General features: G+C 44.2%; 1 protein-coding gene across 3 annotated transcripts; it reads left to right on the forward strand.

Moving 5' to 3' along the window:
• Positions 1-17,766, forward strand: CRLF3 (cytokine receptor like factor 3). 3 transcript variants are annotated; one of them, XR_015260531.1, is made up of 9 exons: positions 1-310; positions 2,963-3,170; positions 4,992-5,079; positions 5,545-5,722; positions 7,200-7,422; positions 8,125-8,257; positions 11,974-12,086; positions 16,372-16,697; positions 17,400-17,766. XR_015260531.1 is itself a non-coding variant. In XM_086762090.1 (8 exons), exons 1-8 carry the CDS (start codon positions 182-184, stop codon positions 16,428-16,430), a joined length of 1,131 nt encoding a protein of 376 aa, XP_086618216.1. In that variant the 5' UTR covers positions 1-181; the 3' UTR covers positions 16,431-17,766. The 3 variants fall into 3 exon arrangements, 2 of the variants coding, with proteins under 2 accessions (XP_086618216.1, XP_086618215.1); XM_086762090.1 differs by having other exon boundaries at positions 16,372-17,766; XM_086762089.1 differs by lacking the exons at positions 16,372-16,697; positions 17,400-17,766 and adding an exon at positions 12,388-15,500.
• The last annotated feature ends 60 nt before the right edge of the window (positions 17,767-17,826 follow it).

The following is a 17,826-nucleotide window of genomic DNA, read 5'->3' on the forward strand; positions in this document are numbered from 1 at the left end:
GGCCCGGGGCGCTCTGGCAGCGCGTGCCGTGCTCGCTCCCGCCGACGTCACCCTCCGCGCGCCGCCGCTCCAACGGTCGGTGCTGCCGCCCCGCGGGGGACGGCGCCCGGGTCTGGGGCCCTTCCGGGGGCGAGGCCCGCCCCCCGCCGCCCCGCCGGCTGCCTCGCCGCCGCGGCTGCCCATGGAGGCCGAGGCTGAGGCCGAGGCGCGGTTCCTCTTGCAGGAGGCTCGGGAGAGCATTGAGGCGGCGCGGAGCTACCGGCGGGAGCTGGAGCAGCGGCTGCGGGGGCTGCACCAGGCGCGACAGCAGGTGGGGAAGCGGGACGGGACGGGGCTCTCCGGGGGTGCTCATCGCCGCGCCCGCCCCGCCGCTCCCCGGGGCTCCGCGATGTGCCCGGGCCGTGGGTGGCGGCGGCCGGGGTCTGCCCCGGGTGCGGGGTGGCGGCAGTGAAGTCTCCTCCGGGGCCGCGGCAGCGCCCGGTCCTGCGCTTCTCACCCGGAGCCGTGTTTTTCTGCGTAACCCCTGTCTGCAGGGTGCGCGGAGCTTGGAGGGGGACACGGGGGGCAGGGGGCGGGCGGAGAGTCCCGCCGGACGCGGGGCGGATGGAGGCCCCGGGCGCGCCTCGGGGAAACCTGTGCCTTGGCTCTGTAGGGGCCGGGGATGGAGGGCTCGGGCGTGGAGGGGTGCGGAAAGTGCCAGGAGGAATCAGCGGGGTCGCCACAGGCTGAGTCGAAGTCCGTTAAAGAACTGAGCCTGGTTTTCTGGGTGGATAGGAAGGTTTCCTAGGCGAGAATAAAGATGTCCAAAGGGACTACGTGTTCTAAAGTAGCTGGGATGCCGAGTCGTATTTTGTAGGGAGTGTCATGCCTGCGTCCTTCCCCTCACATCTAAAAGATCCTTGCCTAGGTGAGTTGCTCGCTGGTTTGGTTGCTGTCCTGGGCTCTGTTGTCCCCATGAACCAGACTCCATGGATCACGTACTCTGTGGGTCATGTATAAGTACTGCCAACATTCCAGGTTAGCTGGGTTTTTTTTGCAGCTGAGCACTGAAGCCACAGCAGAGTTTTCACTGGGACCAGTAACCCACCCACTCTGTGCTGAAGATGTGTGATAGGATATGCAAATGTGGGCAGGGAGATTATGGCGAGCCAGCAAAGGGCTGGCTTCTCTGCTAAGACGTCTTCTAAGCATTTTAGTTTTTGCAGAGTAGAACCAATGCTTTACTATCTTTGATTCAGCTCTGCAAGGAGTAGATAAATAAAACCAGAACCAAGCTCAGAAAATACATCTGTGGCGAGCTGGTAATTTTTCTGAAGCAGATTCCATTAGCATAGAAACCTGCTACCAATCTGCTAGGTTAGCGTCCTGCTACTGAGTGAATGTGGGTGATCACTAGACATTAAATTAGTCATCTTCAAAGCCACAAGCTACTAAAGAAAATGAGTTGTTCATGACCATCTTTGATCTAAACCTTGTAATCTCAGAGTGTTGCCTGATAACTCAAAATGCATTGAGAGGGAGCCGGTTTGCCTTTCTGCGGTGGCTGTGAGTGCTTAGCTTACCTTTCTTTCCTTTTCCCCTCTGGGGGATTTCTCTGCTTGTGTGTATGTTTCTGTTTTCTCTCTTCCCATCTTCAGGACCACATGCTGTTTTGTCCACAAAGAATCAGCCATGCAATGCATGTCCAAGAATTCTCTGTGTCCAGAAGTGCTGACTGTCTTAGACTGGGGTTCAGACAGCAGAAACTTTATTATTTGGGGACTGGGCCGATGTGATAGGAAAAGTGCTTTATGTCACTTTCATTGCATCCTTTTCTTTTGGACCAATGGGACACGATTTTCAAGAAGCTTCATACAGCTCTGTATGTTCCAGGACTTGCATTTCCTCTTCTGCGTAGCTAGAAGTATCTGTAATTGTGAGGCTGACTTGTTGATTCTGTACCTGCATGTAGTGGGGGTAATGGGCTTAGAGAAGTGACTGTTCGGTCTTCCTCCGCCCCACCCCTTCACGAAGCTAAATACTTCCTTTTTTTCTCAAGCCTTGAAATAACAAGAGAAGGGAAACTGAGCTGTGTGGCAGCTGGAGACGTTCATGAACATTACTTGAAGAGGAAATTTATTTTACCTAACCAGAGAACTTCCTGTGTTGGTTGTCTGTGCTTCTAAAGATCTAGAAATTGCGTGTAAGGCTGTGTGCATGTTACAGCGTTTCCTTGTGTGTGTGACTTAGAAAAGTTCTTCATAGGGAGATGTTTACTTCTGACTTTTGTATCTTTATCTCAGGTATGTTGCAAATGCGTTTTCTTCCCTTAAAGTCAGAGTCAGCAAGTTTGCAAATATTTTAATAAGCGCTTGTAGAACCTTCTGTGGTCTAATTCTTTCAGAATCAGAACAAACTTGCTGTTCACCCTGTCCTGTAGCCCTAAAGCACAGACAAATCAAAGGTGGCTACTTGAAAAAAAAAAAATTGAAAAGAATGCAGCTTTACAAGAATTTTAAAAATCCAATGAAGTAACAGAGCCTGGGAAGGTGCTTCTAGAGAGTCTTCTGAAAGTCTGGTATATTTTTTTTTTTCCCAGTGAGGTTTACCTGTATATGATGGCAGAGTGGCTTTTGAATAGGATTACAGCAGTTCTGAGGGGCGGCAGAGAGAAGACCTACAGAGCATTCAGACTTCTCTGACAATAAAAATTCCTTGATTGAAGAACACATATCCCAGTTTGTATTTTGCTCCATTAATATGCTCTTCCCATTGTCCAGGCTAGTTTCTTTGCCTCTGTCCCTGCTGTACGCGTACTAAAAATGACTGCGCTAGTTTGTTACTTGCTAGTGGTCCTTTTTTAAAACTGACTTCACACACAGCTTTTCTCCAGCAGATGCAGATGAAGTGGTTCAGAAAAATAAAATATATGTATGGCCTTTGCCTTTATCCTGAATCCTTCTTTCCTGTTGCCTGAATTTAGATCAGAGAAAGTGCAACATTGACCAGGGATGTACTTGAGCAACATTTTAATGATTTAAAAGGAACCCTAAAGAAGCTGTTGGATGAGCGACTGATGTCACTGCTGCAGCAAGTGGATGCTATAGAACAAGAGAGCATCAAACCCTTGGATGAATGCCAGAAGCTAATAGAGCATGGAGTCAGTACGGCCAATGATCTGCTCCGGGAAGGTAAGACAGGACCTGGTACTAGGCCTTAGCTCTGCCTTCCAGTGTGTATCTTCTCTCGACGGCTGGAATGTTCCTGTTATGATCAGCATATTTGGCTCATTTTGGACTTCTCTCAAACCAAATATTAAGAAAAGGTTACAGTTGGGTAGATGTAGTGAAGAGGTGATCAATATTCTCTCTTACAAATCTGTATTTTAGTATTTTATTCCAGTCCTAGGGTGTACATATGTCAGTGTAGCCTATCTATGAGGGCAAGAAGTAGCTGCTTTCGAAATGTCTCACTGCAGAGGTATCCTGCACCCCTCCATGCTAGAAAGAGGATTATGTCAGGCTACTTTGAAACAGAATACATCTTCAGTACCATAATAACAAAACATCTCTGCTGATTGAAGAAAGTTATTTGTGTCTTAGTGGAATAGCAGCTGGAGTGAACAGATTATCTTTCCTCTTAAGTGATTATGTTCACTGTTGATGGGGAACGTGAGGAATGAAGTGGCCCCTGTATGGGAGAAATTTCTCCAAAAAGTTTGAATAGAATATTACTGTAAGGGCCAGTTTGTACCCTGCTGATGCTAATGGCCAGAAAGGAATGTCACTCTTCACTGTTTTCCCCACACTGGAGAACCTACTGGGAGCATGTCTGAGCCATGAGTATGTTGGCAGTTTCCTTGCATTGTTCTCGTGTCTCAACTTTAACTTTCTTTCGACATGATCTCAGTGTTGCGAACTGAAGCGCATTGAGCGGCCTGCCATGGGTAGGAATCTACCAGCTTCCACTCAGACATGAGCTTTGCGCTTAAAGAACATGCTGGCTTGGTAGCTCTGTGCCTCCTGCTCGCAGGAGTAGTGGCAGTATTTAAGAATTAATTTGTTGGGTTTTGTTTTTCCCCCTAGCACTGTAACTTCTAGGACAGCTGGTAGTCACCTTGGTTTTTTTATGTCTGAAGTTACTGAATCACAGGGTGGTGACAGAGATTGCCTGTGTCTTATACGAGTTTCTGTCAGATCTCATGAGAACCTGACTAGCTGTGCGCCTCCTATCCCGTGGGTCACACCGTCCCCTCTGTTGCAGTAGAAGCATTGCTAAGTCATGTTGTCAGAATGAGTAGATGTTGCATCTGAGTCAGAAAGGAGTTAAGCGTCTGTGGTTATTAAATCCTGCTGCCAATTATGACATATGATTTCTTTAGAGATTTGTAACTTTTGTAATCCTCCATTTGGAAAAGGACTGAGCTTGCTTATGTTGTAAATTACCATAAAGTCATCAGATAGGAGAATAGAGCATGAGTATCTGTAAGCTGAAGTGTGGGACGCTACTTTATATGGAAAGCTTATGAAAATATTTCTATTTATCTCCACACTTTAATACACGGATGACTTCCTTCATTATGACAATAGTTACCATGTAGATTGTAGCAAACAGAACAATTATTGAAATTATTTTTTCCTTTTGAGCTCCTGCCTTTTTATTTTATGCTCAGTGACGGTGCTTCGCTTTTTTCTTCCTTTAAAGCAGGTAGAGGAAGGGATTAATCCTGATTTCTGGCATCTGACCCCTGTTCTTCTACTGTCTGAGACCTGAGGCATATTATTACATCTGTTATAGGTGTGTCTATAGGAAGCTTTGAGAGCTTCAAAAGTTGCTAGCTAGGCTTTATATTGTTAACTGTAATTGTATTTTCTAGCTAAGGGTTTAGCAAAATTGCTGAGAATGCTTCATGTTTAATTGGTTGTTCGTGTTGGAACTGGTTATTCTTTGAAGCAAAGAATGCCTTTCTTGGACATTTTCTCATTAGGAATATTTTTACCATTTGATTCCAGGAGAGAGTGCAGTCCATGGAGATGTGGGACAACAGAATGAGAAACTTTGCAGCTTTACAAAAAAAGCTTTACATATTCAGCTAGATAGGTAAGATACTGCCACACTGAGGTGATCTGAGGCAGCGGCACATGTGCCCTTCTTGTATAGGGAATCTCTTCTCCTTTTCAAACAAAAGCCTTCCGCTCCATTGCCTTAAAAGATTTGTTTGAGGTGTTACTGTCCTGTTTGTTTCGTAGACTTTCATTGGGGCTGGCAGTCACAAAATGGAGTAGTTTTCAACCTCCATATGTTCTGTAGAAATGTAGGCTGTTTATTTGTGAACGATGAAACCACTCCTGGTGGAACAGCCTGTGTTTCAGAGTATTTACTGAGAAACAGACAGTCTGGTTAGAGCTGAAACACAGTGTTTTCTGAGTCTGTTAAGTTTGAAGTGCACATGCCAATTTCTGCAGCTGTTCTGTCTTTGAAAATCTGCACAAATTCAAGTGTATGGACAAAATACAAATTTGTGGAAGCTGGCCCCTTTCATTACAGCAAACTTTCCTTTCTCAGCTTACCAGAAGTGCCCTCCTTGGTTGACGTGCCTTGTTTATCTGCCCAGTTGGATGACTGCCTTCTTACTATATTGAAAAATCAAATATTCAGACATGGAACTGTGGCATCTCGCCCACCTGTACAGCTAGAGGAATTTGTTGAGAAGCCTGGAGGTATTTTAGTCCGATGGTGTAAGGTAGGTAAAATACCTCGGGTGAAAATCATTCAGAGTTCAGTTTTATTGAAAGAAATCAAAAAAGCCACTTTCATTCCGGATTCTGTACGGACTTCAAAGGAATAGTCCACTCTGTGTGTAGTAAAACTTTTTAGAAGATATTTTTATGTCAATGGCCTCATTTAAGGCAAAGTAATCTAGTGATGTGATGGTTGGCACTGGCAGTGACACTTCTGTGTTAGACTCTTGCTGTTGGACTCTAGCTGCTCCCATCTGCAGGTGGAAGGGGCTGACACACCAGTGCACCTCTGCCTCATAATCTCCTTCCCTGTGTGTGGAACAGTCCGGAGGGGCAGCGGAAAACACTGCTACCCTTGCTTCCCATGCTTAAACAAGTGCCATATACTGGCCAAGCTGGAAACGCCTCCCTCATGTACTCTTCCCACTAAACAAATACTGGAGAGTAATCTGTCTGTGATGCTGTTGTACAAACAGGACCAGGAAATCCTGGGGAGTGTGTTTCTGACAGAGGTGGTTTGCACCTAGCCGTTTGTGTTGTGGAAGAGAGTGGTTTGTTTGTGTGGCAACAACTGCCAAACACTCGATGAGAGCGGGCCTCAGTGCCAGGGTGATGCTTATCTTCCCTTTGAAGATGCTTTAGCAGACCTCGCATGAGGCTGACCCTGTTCTGTTACGCTTTTACACCTAAAGATGTTTGTTGTCTTGGGGAGATGCAGTGGATAGAAATAAAGTATTTTAATGTGTGCATTAGCTAGTCAAGTAGCCTTTCTCTTCACTACCCGAAAACTATTTTTGAGTAAAACACTGCTGTGCTCTGATGTGGTTTAGTTGTTGTGGACGGCTGTAGGCTCCTTGGCAGCATTAAACAAACTGTTGTTGTTCTAGCAACAGCCAGCCATTGGTCAGCCATCCTCACCTTGTGAAGGATGCAGAGTCATGTTATCAAACCATAGGCACTACTGTCGCATGTGGTCTGATTTGCTGTGCTACAGAGGAGTTCCCTCAGTTCGGTCATGCTTGGGGGACAGAGGAGCTTTTGTAGGGGCGGGGAGGGAGGAATCTCTTGTGACTTGGAGATACCAAAGAATTGGAAATCATTCCCTGGAACAGTTTATGAAGGATAAGAGTGAGTTTCCCTTGCTGTTAAAAATTGGTGCTGAATTTTTTTTCTGCAGATTTGCCTTCAGCTTTTGGCTGAAGGATCTTGTTATATCTCTGGGAGATTTGAAAAACCTTCTATTAAATGTTTCTTCTCCTATAGTTTTAAACTGTGAGCAAATAATTCTTATACTACTCTTTGTATCAGTCGGTTCAGACACCGGTTTTATTTTCTTTAAGGTGTGCTTTCTGCTCTTTAGTACCTTGTGACTGAATCGCCTTTGATGAAAGCCTGCAGTATTAGCCTAGTATGTGCTGCTTCAGAGGCAAAAGGAAAAAAAGAGGAGGTCCTTCATTAATGTAATAACTGTTTCCCTAGGTGGATGATGACTTCATACCACAAGATTACAGACTGCAGTATCGTAAGAGCACTGCCAGTCACTTTGAAGATGTGTATGTCGGCTCGGAGACAGAGTTCATAGTGCTGCATATTGATCCTAATGTTGATTACCAGTTCAGAGTCTGTGCCCGAGGAGATGGACGGCAAGAGTGGAGTCCGTGGAGCGTTCCTCAGATCGGCTGTACCACGCTCGTTCCCCACGGTACTGTTTCGTTGCTGTTCATCTTCATCTTAAGCCCGTGTCATCCGTGCAGCACTCCTGAAGGTCTATAGCTGAATGACTCACGGAGCTGCTCTTTATATGGTGATGCGATGGCCTTAGCTGTGATGTGTGTGTAATGTAGGATGAACTCTCGTTTCAGCTGACAATTTATTCTTTGCTTTGTAGTGTGCCAGTGAGCCTTTGCCACAGGTAGCTCACTGCTTAGTTTTGGAAAGCATCAATGATCCAGAAGTGAAGCATTTTTTTTCCTTGTCCCTCACCCCTACCTAAGCATTGTTTGATGACCTACAGTCACATAACAAGCTCTTAATCTTGGAGAGAGAAAGACCTCTTTTTTCTCTTCATTTGCCAATTTTTAAGGGCAGTAAGTTGTGAAGGTTTTCTTTGACTACAATATAACTTCACAGGGATTGATTGCAGCAAAGAGTGAAATTCTGCGGAACCCTGTGAGCTGGGAAGTATTTTTTGTAATTGTGTAATTGCAAATGATTTGAAAAAGAAATGTCTCCATCAGAAGACGACAAAACTAGCCCCTGTTCCTAACATAGCTTAAGCTTCATATGAGGTAAAGTGAGCGGACATTGTGACTGACTTTATTTTGCACAGACAGAAGCTGGTCTAGTTGAGGTTCACACTGCTTTTTTTTTTTTTTTTTTTTTTTTTCTCCTCTCTTCTTTGAAGAATGGACGGCTGGTTTGGAGGGTTACAGCTTGAGCAGTCGAAGAAACATAGCACTTCGAAATGATTCTCAGTCATGCGGTGTGCTCTACTCCAAAGCTCCTACTTACTTCTGTGGGCAAACATTAACGTTCAGGCAAGTACTTTCTGCGTAGCTGTTGTCTGGTGCGTCTCCTGTGAACCAAGCTTCCTTCTCTAGTCTGTTACATTTGAATTGTATGTAAACCTGAGTCACAATGCATGTTTGAGTTTTACATCAGCTCAGCCCCAGTCAAAGTAGCGTGTTTGTGTGAAGTTGGAACTTCCTTCTCTTTACTTCTACTTCCTGGCTCTTTAGGAACACACCTGATGTTTTTGTAGGACCTGCACCTGTTGAAAATGGAGACCAGAGTGAACTCCTGGGCCAGGGTAAAATATAGCCCATGCTGAGCAAATCTGTGGAGTATTGAACTTCCTTGAGTTTTGTAGCAGCTGTTACTGGCTGGTCAGAAGTCCGTGGAGGGCAACCCCCAAAGGCAGTATAAGGGGGTTGTTGATGGTATTTTTATAACTTAGTCTGTAGTGTTTCATTTCTCCTTTCCTGATAATGAATTATCTTAACTTTAGACGATTGTAGTATGAGGATGTGTTCAGCTGCTCTGTCTGAGATGGGATAAACAGATCTAAAGCTTTCATTTAAAGTTGGCTGCTAGATTTAACATCTCTTGGCTCAGAAATGCTTGTGAAATTAAAGGCAGAACTCTGAGGTTTTCCTTGGTTCTCTTTCAGATTGATGCCTTTTATCTCCTTTTTTTTTTTATTGGTAACACATGAAAGTCTTTTGCTTTACATTTTAGTAACGTGGACTCCTCTCCAAGAGGAGATTGTTCCAGGATGGCAGAGCACTAACAAGCACATGTCCACAAGAACTTTAATAACATGAATCTTAAGATTGAAGACAACCTTAAAAATGGGTATTGTTCCTCTTCCAAGGTCCAATAGTAGCTTCCTGTTTCAAAGTGTGTGAGATTTTCCTAAGCAGGGAGTTGTAGTATTTGATGCTCGGCTTTCTCCATCTGTGGAAACAAAAATATATTCACAAGGGGATAAGTGGCTTGCAGAGCAAAACAAATAAGCAAGGTTCATCTTACAGATGTTTGTGAAGCAGCTTTGTATTCTTTTGTGTTTAGGACACAGGAATAGCTCATCTGTGAAAAGTGAAGCTGTGGTAAACGCGGTGCTTTGTATCTGATTTTTAAAGATAGACTGCTTTAGTTATCCTCTGAAGTTAGGCATTTGGGCAAGTGCCTCATGAAAACTTCGTTACTTTAAGTCAAGACTCATCCTGTTTCTTTACAGCCTTCAGGGAGCTGCCCTTCAGAAAGGGAACGTTTATCTGCAGTGACCTGCTCTGCAGCTGTGTCTAAAGCTTTTGCTTGCAGTGGGGAGCCATGGTCGGTCTGCCTGGGCTGGCAATTTGGGATCCTCCAGCAGACGCTCTCTGAAGGTCACGCTGACTTTGTCAGGACCCTACTACAGCTCTGCTGACAGCTATAGAAAGGCAGCGTGTGTGATACCCACAAGTTTACTTCTCTGTGCTCTGAGACAAATGGAAACTGGTGGTGGTTGAACTGGTTCAGTGTCTACGCCGCAGTGACAGAGGCAAGGTTTTGCTCTGCAGCATTGGAAGTGGTGACCGCTGAACATTGTTCCTACCCCGTATTCTGTGGGCTTTTTAAAAGTCCCAGGGATGATAGAGGCTGGAGAATAACTTTGTGATGTGATAGGAAAAATCAGCCTAGTAAAGTGAAGCCTAGGAGATTGTGCAGTGGTGCTCTGTACTGTACTTGGGCTGGTCATTAATTGCTGAGTAATCAAAACCTAGTTAGGAAAGGAGTGGTGGTCTACGCCAGATCCTGGCCCCTTCCCTGTGCGTGCGAGAAGAGGAGAGCTGCTGCAGAATTACAGGTTGGCTGTTGTATTGGGCACTCAGGTTGTGCGTCCTCGTTACGGTGTAAGGAAGGTTTGGCTCTTCCCCGCTTTGCGTTAGCGTGCAGCTTGGTCTGCCCTCTTGGAGTAAGGGCAGCGGTGTAGGGGGGTGGCCCTGATGCTGGAAAGCCTGAGTGTGGTGAGTACAGGAGTGCATGGAGAAAAACGTGGCCTCAGCCTGGATTCAGTGAGAGAGCTGAACCTAAAATGTTCAGCTGGTCCTAGACTGACTCCTGTGTAAACACTCCCGCTCTGGGTGTGCCGTCGCTCCTCCCTCAGTATTCACTGTCCTGTTACTCGTTTGATATTTTTCTTCTTCTGTTGCTTCTGGTCCAGGTTACCTTGACAGCGCTCTGCAGAAGGGGTCTGTATAAATGAGCGCGTACGAGTGGATACAGATTGATGTGACAGAATTCCTGCTTTTTAATGGCTTTATAATTAGGCATTTTTGGTCATTCTGGTGACTGTACAAACGCTTGTTTCCGACTCAAGAAAGGCTTCCTCAACTAGAGATGGCATGAATTAATGTTACCTAAGCACAAAGGCTTTACTTCTGAAGTTTGCCAATAAAAAGCTGTTTATAAAACTTCACCAGTAACTCAGGCAGAGTTTAAAATCTAAAGTAGAGTACCAAAATGAATTAGAAATATAATTAATATAATTCAAAGTTGTTTTGGGAAAACATTGTGGATCACTTTCAAATTAAAAGCTTCTTGGACTTTTTTTTTTTTTCCTTTGCTTTATAGTACAAGACTTTTGCTATCTCAGTGACATTCCCAAGGGACTGAAAAACGTAATGGAGTGCAAAAGTAAAACATGGTTCCAATTTTATCTTCCCTGTTTGTCTTGAAAGAGTTAACTCATTGTGTGCCAGTCTACTGCCGGGTTTAATTCAGAGTTCTTAAAAAGCTTCTGCTTCAGTTTTTCTGTTGTTTGGCAACAGCCACGTATCAGAGCTGCTCTTTCAAGCTGTAATGAAAATAATCTGTTTCACTTTCTGGAAAAGACCATCTGAGTTTCCCACGTTGCTCAGGCTCTCTCTAGAGTATGATTTAGCACCTTTGAGAAATGGCAGTATGAGAGAAAGGACTCGAATATAGAAGAGCCCTTCCGCGTACAGGCTGTGCAGCCTGGCTTAGCGGCTAGGGCCCAGAGGGAACTGCGACGCCGGTCATTTGCACAACTTGTTTGCTTTTTCTTCAGAGATTTTCCCAGGACCAAAATCCTCAGTGTAGCTGAGCAGAAGCCAGATTTGTAAATGCCCTTTTAGGCATTGTTTTTAATATCTATTTGCACCAAGCTGATTTATTTAAAAAGCAAAATAAACAAACAAACAAAAAATCAACAAAAACCCCACATATACCCCCAAATCCAGCAACCCTCCACCACCAAAACACATCAGCCTTCTGCCCCTGCCCTTTTACAGCAGAACATTGCAGGGCTCAAAGCCCTCCTGTTTCAGTCGTGCTTACTAAATGTTTGCTGAAACTACAGCCATCTTGCCATAGTACGGGATGCTGAGCAGTGATCTTGTATAGATGACTGTAGATTGTAGTTCTGCATATATTGGTTGTTTCAGACAACTGGAAACCATTTCGGAAGACTCTTTAAGTTGTGACAGTGGTGAATTTTATTAAATAGCAATGAAAGTTTGCAGGAAGCGGATTGATGTCTTGTACAGATTAATAGAGGTCAGTGCAGCTCTTGGGGAATCTGGTAGGACTTCTGGTCATTCAACAGGGATCTCCCCAAAAGGTTGCAGGAATTTGCTGAAAGCCCTGCAGCACAGTACAGAGGTCTGGTATGGCAGGGTACTACCGTCTGGATTTTATTGTATGTTTTGATTTAAAGTTTCAGGGTTTGACTTAACTTTTTGCTTGGTAGAATTGAAACCGTGGGACAGCCAGACAGACGAGACAGCCTAGGAGTGTGTGTGGAGCAGCAGAACGGCTACGATTCTTTGCAGAGGGATAAAGCAGTGTGCATTAGCACAAATGGTGAGTTGAAGAATGTGGTTTCTTTCCCAAAACCCATAGCCCCTGGTTCTTTGTATCCCTGGATCACATTTGAGCAGCTTCATCCACCTTTATGTACACACTGGGCAGTTACATCTTTGGTGAGATGGCAGGTCTCCTTTTTTCGCTTGCAGTTATTGCAGCCTGTTTGGTGTGACAAAAAGAAACGTGGCAGGGTTGCTTGCCATTTCTATTTGCCTGGAAAAAAAATAGGGAGACATCGTATTGCATGTTAGTGTGTACAGAGAGTGAGAAATAATCTTTGATGTCTTGATTGTTTCAGGGGCAGTATTTGTAAATGGAAAAGAGATGACAAACCAGCTGCCTGCTGTCACTTCTGGATCAACGGTGACATTTGACATGGAAGTGGTGCAGCTAGGGCCTCCCAACAATGAGGGAGGAATCTTCAAGCTTAGAGTAACCATTAGCTCTAACAACAGAGAAGTGGTCTTTGACTGGGTACTCGATCAGTGCTGTGTCTCTCTGTATTTTGGATGTTCATTTTCATACCCAGGCTGGAAAGTTTTGGTGTTTTAGCAGCAAGCAAAGGGATTTTTGTTCTTGCTATAAAGTGTGATGTTAAAACTTGGGTTTCCAGCTGTTTGACATCAACAATCAGTTAACAAAAACCTGTCTGTATACTACTTGAACTCCACTATATTGTACTTCCTACTGGATTCATTTCAAAAAATAATTGTGAAACATTGGATTTGTTACTCTGGAAAAAGTTAGAAACCGGCATTTGCGAAGGCAAATTAATTTAAGCAGTCCATAAGACCTTTCCCTTTTTTCCTCCAGACTTGATGTTTGTCAGTATTCCATTGTACTCTAGTCTCAGGGTACGCGTGTTGTGTAGAATTCACTTTGCTTAATGCTGCTGTTCCGTGAAAGAAGCCTGTAAATGTTTAGGGGGGTGGAGGGGTGGTAGTGGACCAAAGTTTTATTTATACCACTCAGAAAAGAGCAAAGTATTTAGAGCAGTGATGTCTTGCTATGCTTCCTTGTACACGATGCTGCCTTAATAGTGTGAATGGATAGTGGGTTCTGCATGCAACAGCCATTCCTTCATGCACGGTACTGTTCATTCCTCCAGAGCAAGGATGTCTGAGCCATAATGTCTGTTTAAATACGTAGCCAGGCTGTTAAATGTCTCACGTAAGTGCCTTATTTCCAGATATTTCTTGAACTGTTTTCTGTGTTGTCACGTGGAGTATATTTTCTAGAGCAGTTGCATGGTAATGCTTACATCAACTTAATGCAGATCTTTGCCTCAAACAAGACCAGTACCTGGAGTAGGACAGTTATCCTCGTCTGCTCTGAATTTACCTTGTAGCCTCTGTCAGAGCAAGCCTTGGCGATTTACCACTTAGGCGTGACGTGCAGATGGCAGCCACGATTCCTCCCAGAGCCCTTCTAAGACTTAGAGACGACCTTCTTTGTTGTTCAGCAGAAATGAGGGAAGCATCGTTCCGATGTGCAGCATTCCTGGATGTCCCAGGGTGGTAACACCTTGCATTCACGTACAATAGCGCAGGTTTACAGTTTGAGTGCTGGGGGGGACTGGGCTGCCCAAGCACGCGGGGGCTGCTGCTGGAGATCCACCTGAGGAGAGGGTGGAGATGGGCTTTGGGTAGGGCTTAGGGCAGACCCTGCTGGCACAGCTTTAACCTGCAGCAGTCAGAATGGGGCAGATGGGTGGTAATTTAGTTCTCTCCTCGGTGTAGTAGGATGGGATAAGAAATTATTATGAGTTAACTCACTTTGAATTCAAAAGTTTATAAAGTAATTATGTATATATGCTATTTCCCCTAAGGAGCAACTAGGGCTTAGAATGAGCTTATTGAAGAGTCTATTCCTGGTCAAAAGATTGCAGTACTACTGGATTTAAAGAATATTTCAAAATAATGCTGACTGTAGGCCTTAAAAGGGACCTTGTTACCTCAAGTTCAATTAAAATTAAACATATTTCAGCATGTTAGAATAGCAATATTTTTATAAAACCTAGACAATCATTCTGCCCTTTTTCCCGCAGTGTCCCTGTGCTACGTTAGCCCTCTAAGCTAGCGTAAAAAGCTAACGTACGTTGTGCTCATAGCCCCCACGCTCACATTGTCAGCACAGAAAGATTCGTCATCCTGTCTGCGTGTCTTCCCCAGGCATCTGGAGCAGGGCCACGTGAGCTTCAGAACAGGAGAATGGCGGTTGATATTTACACCATTTACGAGAAAAAAAAGTTGTGAGTAGATTCAGATGGATGCAAAGACCTTGCACATGGCAGAGTTAGGTTGGAATTTACTGTAAGACATGACGTGAGGAGGACTGGATACCTGCAGGTAAGATTATCCAGTGTTAGCAACAAAATCGTGCAGTATTCTCAGTTTTTAAGCTTAACTATTTCACTGTTGGGGAGTAAGAGAATACTAGCTTAGCTTGTGCTTTCAGTATTCCTTCGAATTATCCTGTGAAGAGTATTTTCCATACTTTTAAAATACGGTTCTTTAAGCAATAAGGTTCTGCAGATGATCAAACAGTAGCAGTCCTGTTCAGAGGGCCAGGCTGGCACTCCAGCTAGCAGCCAGTTCAAATCTTGCTCCACGTAGTATTGCTGGTAATGTTACTGACAGGTGTCAGGTACTAGTTGCAACTGAGTACTTTTACCATAGGGAAACTGAAAGTGTGAATATCTGCACTTCAGAGGTACCGAGGGGTCAGGTACCTTTTCATCCGCTTTTGGAGCGGTCAGACTGTGGCTTCTGCAGGATATTTCCTTGTGTATTAGAAAATAAAGCTTAAGCCTTGAATTCAGGTACTTCCAGAGAGGATCGTGCCTGTTAACATAGGTACACAGCAGCTTCAGATGAGTGTGAAGGGCCGCAGGAGGCCGCTACTACTTCTTGAGAGCTGAGGACGGCAATAGAAGAAACAGTTTCACTGACTTCAGTCTTTAGCTGCATGGTGAACAAGGGCAGCTTGCCGAGGGTGGGTTGTGTTGTTTGAGTTTTTGTGTGTGTGTTTGTTTAACTTAGCGTAAGTCTAGCTGTCCATGAATTAGGTACTGTTCAGACACCTCTTACAGCTGCACCTTTTAAACCTGGGAGGGGTGAAGTCTCAGGGCAAGAGACCTGGGTAATAAAGCATGCAGAGGATCAGAAGCAGCTTGAATTCAAAAGGTTGGCATTCTGTGCTTCCACAGTGGAGTGCGGCTGGATAGAAAACTTGACACTTCTCAGTTTTTCACCTCTAGCTATTGGAGCCTTGCAAGCAACAGTGGTGACTGCTTATGAAATCCAATCCTGCAAGTTGTTTTCTTAAGCTAGTACAGTCACTTACCTCAACTAAGACTTGTGTCAAGTGAAATCTGAATTTTTTAAAAATAAATAAAGTTTTATCCCTCAACTGTGTATGGTCTAGTAAATTATTGGGGCATAAAGCTGGACATCACTGCATTCTTCTAATAAGATCATAAAAATGTATTGGTAGCCCTGTAGCCATCTTTAAGAGCTTCTCCTTAAATTTTTAAAAATTATTTTTTATTTTTATCAGGGCCTGTTGTGATAGGACACGGGGTAATGGTTTTAAACTAGAAGGAGGTAGATTTAGATTAGACATAATGAAGAGAATCTTCTACACTGCAGGCGGTGGAGCACTGGTCCAGGTTGCCCAGCGAGGCGGTGGATGCCCCATCCCTGGAAACATTCCAGGCCAGGTTGGCCGGGGCTCTGAGCAACCTGATCTGGTTGGAGATGTCCCTGCTCCTGGCAGGGGGTTGGGCTGGGTGGGCTTTAAAAGTCCCTTCCAACCCAAACCATTCTATGATTATTTTCATCTTCTGTCCGTTAGATGTCCCAAACAATTTTTTTTTTTCTCAGATTTCTCACTTATGTCTTTTCTGTTACTTCCAGCTGAAGTTCAGCTCTTAACTGACATCTCTTGCAGAAGTAATTTTCCTCCTTTTTTAAAAAACTAGTTACAGCAATATTCCATTCACAGCTAATTTATGGCAATTTTACTGTTCTCATCTCCTGACAGTTGCAGTAAATGGTACAAGTCATGTAACAGTAGTTTTTGGCCACCATCGCTGAGCAAGCAGCAGAGGTAGTGAATCCCCTTCAAATAAATCCCATGTTGAACGAACACACAGCTTTACTTCATTCTCTTAGTTCTGCTTTACCTGGAGCCTGTTCCCAGTTCTTTGGTCTCTTTTAAAAAGGAAAAATAACTTGTGAAACCAGTAAATAATGTTGCTGACAGCGCAGCTTTCTCTCAGGAATACACCATTCATCTGAAGAACCTGTTTCAGGGGAAGATGCTGAGCCTGTCTCCTGAAGGGCGCATCTTCAGTCTGAAACCAAGCAACTGAAGTCCTGCAGATCACCAGTCACAGAAGCCAGACTTACGTACCTCACCCGAAGCTCTCCTTTTCTCAGCTGTGAAACCACGCAGTACCAGATGGATAACCAGGATCTGCTCCAACAGGAGCACCACCATTCAAGCACTGGTTGATGGCACCAAACTGTTCAGTGAAGTAAGAAATACTTCATTTTGAACAATGTTGTCAAAATTGTCCTCAGAATGGTTTCTGCATCCTCAAAGGTAAAAATTGTTTGGGGGCTTTGTTTTAGCACTAAATGAAGTAATCGGAACAGTTCACATTATTTTCAATGGCTTCATTCCAGGCAGTGGATCTTCACCCCACCCACCAAAAATTCAAGGACTGTGTTCAAGACACACCCCAAGCAATATACACTTAAGGTTAACAACTTGAATTCATCTAAAAGATTTGAATACAGTCTTTAATGCACCAAATTAAATATTCGTGTGTTAGGTTCCAACTTGGGTTCACAGACCTGTTGTGTTATCATGACCACAAAATACAAAACATCACAAAAATCTGCCATGAACACACTAAAAGCTAGATCAGAAGAATCCGGCCAAGTTTAGAGACAAAAGCATACGGGGCAACCGCAGTCTGAAGTCAAGGTACAGAAGCTAACTGTCACACCCTGTACTCAGTACCAAATCAGTGTTAATACGGAAAAACATTTTCAGTGTCTGCTGTTCAACAGTCACTACTCAGCCAAGCAGAGCAATTCCTTACTTGTTTTGTTCTGCAGTACCTGGCGTACCCACCCTCTACAGTCCCACAGCAGCACTGCTTTGAACAGACACCGATTTAAACTTTACTCTGAATAAACTAAGTATCTTCTAAAATGTTTGAAATATGAACCACTTGCATGTAAAAAACTCCCAAGTCTTATTTTTACAACTGACACAAGTGATGCGTTTCATTTCCAGTTATATAAATTACAGTTCTAAACAGTGAGACACAGCTTAACAGACATCTCTCCGGTCTGCAGTTCTACCCTCAAGAAAGGAGAATGGAAGTTTTCATGATCTGGTAATTCACGGAGACACCTTAACGCAGCAGAACGACTGGACAGAAAGGTAGCTACCTTTGTAACAGCCCGGCAACGGAAGCACATGTGTTCAAGTCTTAACAGCCACGCAGAAGAGAAAGTTTGTCCAAGGCGCTGCGTGGGGCCTGCCTGCATGCACACAAAATGACGGGACAACCATCGCGGCAGATTTGATATGACTGAACTTTATGTACAAAAGCCGATTTCAAATAAACATTTAACGTAAAAACAACGGTTCCTTTAAACAGCTGAACTTGGTTTGGTTTTTGGTTTTGTTTGGGGTTTTGTTTTTACATCTACTGTAC

The sequence above is a fragment of the Chlamydotis macqueenii genome, chromosome 18 (assembly GCF_036417535.1).
Source record: "Chlamydotis macqueenii isolate bChlMac1 chromosome 18, bChlMac1.mat, whole genome shotgun sequence".
NCBI lineage: Eukaryota > Metazoa > Chordata > Aves > Otidiformes > Otididae > Chlamydotis > Chlamydotis macqueenii.

What these genes read in the sequence shown, in the direction of transcription:
- CRLF3 (XM_086762089.1), top strand. Translation starts at nt 182, where the DNA reads ATGGAGGCCGAGGCTGAGGCCGAGGCGCGGTTCCTCTTGCAGGAGGCT. An exon ending in TGCACCAGGCGCGACAGCAG is followed by an intron (nt 311 to 2,962) that starts GTGGGGAAGCGG and finishes GCCTGAATTTAG; the next exon opens with ATCAGAGAAAGTGCAACATT. An exon ending in GGGCAAACATTAACGTTCAG is followed by an intron (nt 8,258 to 11,973) that starts GCAAGTACTTTC and finishes TTTGCTTGGTAG; the next exon opens with AATTGAAACCGTGGGACAGC.